At 37.3% G+C, this 6,447-nt stretch overlaps 1 protein-coding gene across 1 annotated transcript; it reads right to left on the reverse strand.

Moving 5' to 3' along the window:
• Positions 1–2,814: 2,814 nt before the first annotated feature.
• On the reverse strand, positions 2,815–4,257 carry LOC137831041 (glutathione S-transferase F9). The gene is made up of 3 exons (XM_068638541.2): positions 3,997–4,257; positions 3,825–3,873; positions 2,815–3,327 (listed from the first exon to the last, which is right to left on the reverse strand). Exons 1-3 carry the CDS (start codon positions 4,213–4,215, stop codon positions 2,873–2,875), a joined length of 723 nt encoding a protein of 240 aa, XP_068494642.2. The 5' UTR covers positions 4,216–4,257; the 3' UTR covers positions 2,815–2,872.
• Positions 4,258–6,447: the final 2,190 nt, after the last annotated feature.

Raw genomic sequence — 6,447 nt, forward strand, 5'->3', positions numbered from 1 at the left:
ATGCTTATAATATGCGCAACATGTATCACAAAATATGACCAATAAGTTTTAGGTAAATGAGATTGTATCATGAGAGCTCTTGCTACATTTAATAAATGACCATATTTTCTTTCAACTGTACTATTTTGCTGTGGAGTATTACATGATGTTTGATGTACTATTCCTTTATTGACAAAGAAATTAGTCATGACAAATTTAGTCCCATTATCACTTATTATTTTTATTGTTGTCTCAAATTTTGTTTGAAAAAAAAAACCAAAATTTTCCAAAACCTTAACAACTTCAGATTTTTGTTTTAAAGGAAAAATCCATGTGTACCTCGAATAGTCATCAACTATGGTCAAGAAATATTTATGACCATGAATTGATGGTATTGAGTATGATCCCCAAATATTTACACGAATCAAATCAAAACATTTTTTTTATTTAGATGTACTAATAGGAAATGAAAGACTTTTTTTGCTTTGCAAAATGACAAAATCACAAACAAAAGATTTATTATATTTAACAAAAGGAAATTTATTCTTGATAAGATCAGTACATTTATTTGAAATATGACCTAATAAAAAATGCCAAAGGCTTTCTAGATCACTAGCACTGACATTAACAATAATGATGATGTGTGTATATTTGATGGGTTTGATTTGAAGTTTCTGGTAAGATGGGATCCTGAGTATATAAAGTTTATCTTGCATCTTAGCGGAGCTAATAATCTCCAATGAATTCTTGTCCTGAATGTGACAACCATTAGAGTCAAAGATAAGGACACAAGATAGTTTATCAATCAATTTTGCTACCGAAAGAAGATTAAAAGTGAAGCAAGGAATATACAAAACATTGCCTATGACATGATTTTGATTGAGAAAAACACTTCCAGAATAATTGGCAATGACTTTATTTCCATTTGGTAATTTGACATAAATAGGATTAATTTGATGATATGAAGTAAAATAAGTTAAGAATGAACAAATGTGATCAGTAGGACCACTATCAATAATCCATGAACTAAAGGAAGAAATAAAATTATTATCAGTTTGTGTTGACATGTTGGAAGGAATGACAGAGACTTGATTAGAAACATTGCCATTGGATTTGGCATGTTGCAAAAGAGCTAACAATGTTTGATACTGCTCAGGAGTAAAACCAATTTGTTGAGACTCCACTTCTGACTTTGAACCTTCGTGATTATGCTCATTATTAAGATTTGTATTCTGAAAAACTGCATTAGTATGACTATGATCATTATTCTTATTTTTAAACTTGAAATGAGGTGGAAAACCATGCTTTTTTAGCATGTATCAATGGTATGCCTTGTCTTTCCACAATGACTGCAAATTTTGGGAGTATAACCTCTTCCATAACTTCCTCTTCCATATCCACCTCTACTATAGGTTGTAGTATTGTTTTTATAACCTCCTTTGCTAGTAGCGATCATTGTCTTGGATTGATCACGAAAAATTTGTCTCTCTTGTTGTGTAACAAGAGAACAAACTCTATTCAAGGATGGCAGAGGATCCATAAAAAGAATTTGAGTTCTCATAGTCAAATAATTATCATTAGCCCCCTTAGAAATTTAATAATCTGGTCTTGTGCTTTATATTTAGAAACATTCACAAGAGCACCGCATGTGCATTTAGAGGCACATGAACAAATAGGTAGCAGGCGAAAAAGATCAAGTTCATCCCAAAGAATTTTTAGCTGAGTGAAATAGTTTGTAATAGTCAACTCACCTTGTTTAAAAAAGGAAATCATGTCTTGGATATCATAAATACGAATCATGTCTCCTTGTGAGAACCTTTCCTTTAAATAATTTCATATGTCAAAGGCATTGTCCATACAGATGATGCTCTGTGCGATGGATTGAGAAATCGCCTTGAGAATCCACGAAACAACCAGCATATTGGCTCTTTGCCATGTTGGAAACAATGAATTGGTATGATTGGGAGCTTCTATAGTTTCATCAATGAAACCTATTTTGTTCTTTGAAATTAACCTCATTTGAAATGAACAAGACCAATGATAATAATTTGGTCCCTCAAGAATAATAGGGACAATGAGAAAGGAAGGATTATCTGATGAACTAACATGATAAGGTGAAGAAAGATCTTGTGAGGGATCAACAACTTCACCCATGGATAAATGTAGCAACCAGAGCTCTGATACCATAATATAAAATAGAACAGAGATGAACAAAAGATTAAAAGGAAGACAAATGATATGAGAATGAATATCTCTAATATTATTCTATTGAGATCAAAACGAATAGTCTGAATATATACAAGCAGTACACTCGTTCTAGGTCTAAGTAAAGAGAGAAATAATCAATCAAATAAATACTATAATCATAACATACAAAACAAAATAAAGGTTATTCACCTCTAAAAAAGAGAAACAATTAATAATTAGAAAAGACACAATTAATATTAGAATCTTTCTATAACTCTAGTGTCTATATCTTTTAATAAAAAGTTAAGATGTTGATGAAAAAAAATGGAGGCAAAACCAACAAAGATAATTTGGTACGCCTTCATTAGTTTTTAGCAGCAACTTGTAAGAATTACAAGTATAAAATGATTTTTACCTGTTAAAATCAATGTCACAGTAATTAACTTAAAACATGCATCCATATTCATATGTGAAATGAACAATAACCAGTCTTCCAAAACAGGAGAAGTTGCCCTCATAGTCATTATAGATTGTATTTGTGACAAGATCCAACTTATAAGATATAAATAGTTTTATTTAAGAAGAGGAAAAGATCCAAATCCAAATCCACATCTTGCATATAGCCTCCATTTTATTTCCAAGCAGGTATTAGGAAACACTGAAGTCTCATCCCGAAACCATGATGGATATAGAGCTAATTAAGCATCTAGACAGGGTATTTGTATTGCTGAAGCACCTTCTTCCAAGATGGTCTGTTGCTAATATCATCCCACCAAGCATTCACATGTTTCCTCTCTCTTACCAAATTCCCTCTTCCAGTTTGGTTCACCAAATAATGACCAAATGGGAGATGGCTAAGATCAGCAAGGCTGAAGAAATCACCAGCCAAGTACTTGCTATTTGAGAGCCTTTCCTCATAAACATCTAGCACCTTCTCAAGCTTTTTATCACTCTCTTCTATCACTTTTTGGTCTGAAGGAGCACCCATTAATGGGGCAAACAGAATATTGATAACCAAGTTGTAGAGTGGTGGGTGAAAGTTATGAGCTTCCACTTCAAGCCATTGTTCCACTAGACCCTTTTCTTCTATTGTCTTTCCCAACAACTCAGTTCCTTGCTCTTTATACTTTTCTGCAAGGTATCTGATTATTGCACGAGACTCTGCAAAATTAGTTTAAAATCAGTGTATTAGAAGGAACACAGAGTATCCTACATTCGCAAAATGAATATGGGAAAGTAAGCATTCAGCGTTTTAGACTATCCTACATTGGAAATTTCACACAGCAAAAACTAAGTCTTATTACTACCCAATTTAGGTTTTCTGGAAGTTACATGCATGATGCATCAAGGATCAAACCATAGCATATGTTTATCAGAAACAACTAAATCACCAATTTCATGGAGTAACGGAATTACATCCCCTTATGCCTCCTTTTAAAACAAAGGAATAGCAATGGGGGTGCAGAGCAAGTATGAACAATCCTAACCCACAACTCAAACGACATTCTTCATAAATAGTTTGAACTACTCACATAAATAAGGGACACACAAGGTGAAGAACATCACTAGAAAGATCAAAAGTTGAAAAGCCACATTCCTTAACCATAGGCACAAGAAAAAAAAAATGCAGAAAACAACAAAGGGGCTATGTGGTTTACCATAGAGAGTATAATCACCATCTTGAATAACAGGAACTGATCCGAATGGCTGCAGAATTATTAGGCACAGGTAGAATTAAACATGAAAAAAAAAATATTACAAAAATCCTCAAACCAAATGAAGCTGCAGCTAATGTAGATCAAAAATTAAGTAGCAACAGAAAAATTGAACCTGCAACTTAAGGAACTCAGGTTCCTTATGCTCTCCCTTGAAGAGATCAACATCCACTGTTTCAAACTTGATTTCCTTCTCAATCAGACACACAAGCACCCTTTTGGGGGATGCATAAGTTGGACCATACACCTTCACCACCATTTTTGTGTCTAAATAATTTTTATCTGTAGTTTGATTGTGTATGTCTGTCATATGTTGTGCTTTTATGGTGTTCATTCATGAGTATAGCGATACTTCTCAACTGTTCAGTAAATTATTGAGCACAAATAGCGTTTTGCTTTCTTTAGTGCTAATCTTGACAGTGACTATTTTTTTTAATTTTTAATTTAAACTTTTGTTTCCATTGTCAGCACTCAATATATTTTATTACTATATAGATTTTGTTTAAAAACTAAAATCTATAAAGATGTGTTTAGATGATTGGTATTTTCTAAAAAAGAAAAATTATCGGTGCCAATTTTGATTTGAAATAATTAATGGTATATATGATTAATGTTCGAATGTTTTTACTATAAGAACAAGTTAGTAATAAAATTTAATATAATATTTTTATTCAACACGAAGCTTATATAAATTACTTGGACTAATGACCAATTATGGATCTAGAATTGTACGTCCGATTATTACCACAACTCGGTCTCCTTAACTCAACCGACCGAGACCTGCACGAATGTGCAGGCCGACTGACATACCTTGTCCATTAACACTCAAATCAAGGTCAGTAAAGTTAAATTGTCATTAAAAACTAGGTAATAGGCTCCTAAGTGTGATCCATTCCACTAATCAGGCCCAATAATGTAAGTTCATTAAAATAATATAAATAGCGCATATTCCAAAAACAAGGTACGTCATTATCACTGTACACCCCCGAGTGCCAAATATCCTTTTTGATGACTTGAGCGTCGGAGTGCCTTTTGTAGGTACCTCCCCCATTTGGCATTCACCCGAGACTGAATGACTGAGATCCGAAGCAGTAGCATCGAGGCCAGAAGGGTCACAATGAAGCTCTAGCAACCTACCCGAAGGAAGGAAGAAGACAAAGTCATTCAATAGTTCTCTAGCTCCCATCTTCCTAGCAGGAACAATTGGCGCCCAGCGTGGGGCTGAGAGAAACTAGTTGAAGAAAGAAAGTAGATGGTCTCAACCAGAAGCATGGAAAGGATGACTGAAGCCGATCAGGCAATGCTGCTGCTGTCTCTGTAGAGAGAGATGGCCGAGATGAAAAGGAATACAAAAGAAGCTGCCCAGAAGAACGAGCAAGAGATGCAGGCTCTCCGAAGGGAGAATGAAGAGATGAAGAAGAAACTGATGGAAGGAGGACTGTCTGCTAGACCGACCAATGTTGTCGGCAGGTCCTACACCTCCCTTCCAAACCCGAGACCGGTGAAAGAGACAAGGGACATGGCCCCAACCCATGAGATGGATGGTGAATCTTGTGTCAAGAAGTCGACCAGAACGACTATCACGATGGACTCGGCCCCCCGACACCCCTTCACCAATGCAATCATCGAAGTTCCACTGCCAGACAAGTGGAAAGGTTTCAACAGAGACTGGTATGACGAATCTACTGACCCGGACAAGCATATGGACGCCTACACTACCCACACGAGTCTCTACACCTCGAACAATGTAGTACTGTGCGGAGTGTTCCCTACATCTCTAAAGGGAGAAACCCTCAGCTGGTTTACCAAGCTCCCACCAAATTCCATTGATAGCTTTGCCACACTTGTGGTGAAGTTTGAGACTCAGTTTGCCACTAGCAGGCCGCATCACCTAACCTTTATCGCCCTGGTAGGCATCCACCAGAAGAAGGGAGAGTCGCTCAGAGCTTTCGTTGACAGATTTAGCAAGGTGGCCATGAGCATCTGAAATCTTAGCCCGGACGTGGCTATGCATCATATGTTGACAGCCCTGTGACCCGGACCATTTGTTGATAATTTGTGTATGCAACCAGCCACCAACCTGGATGAGCTTAGGAAGAGAGTTGCTAAGTTCATGCAGCTGGAGGAACTCAGGGAGTTCCGCAACCAGACCTGAGCCGAGGCAGCGGGGAGAAAAGCAAGGATGAAAAAGACCGCCAAGGCCGATTTGGCCAATGTGGTGACAGATGTAGAGATAACCAGGGAGACCGAGGAAGTCAGTTCTCGAGATATACCTCCCTGACTGCAGAGAAGGGGAGAATCCTGGACGAGGCACTCAATGCCGAGGTGTTTTCCCCTCCCAGGAAGGTGACCAGCCCAAACAACGCCGACCGAAGGAAGCAGTGTTGGTATCATTAGAACAGCGGACATTCCACTGAGGAATGCCAGGCTTTAAAGCACAAGATTGAGGAGTCATCGAAGCTGAACACCTACGCCGGTTCTTCAGGGGTGACCGAGATAAGAGGTGCTCCCCGCGTAGAGATGAGCCCGCCAAGAGAAGACGGTCACCTCCGCGAACCAGAAGTGA

The sequence above is a fragment of the Phaseolus vulgaris genome, chromosome 6 (genome assembly GCF_051622355.1).
Source record: "Phaseolus vulgaris cultivar YP4 chromosome 6, ASM5162235v1, whole genome shotgun sequence".
Classification (NCBI taxonomy): domain Eukaryota; kingdom Viridiplantae; phylum Streptophyta; class Magnoliopsida; order Fabales; family Fabaceae; genus Phaseolus; species Phaseolus vulgaris.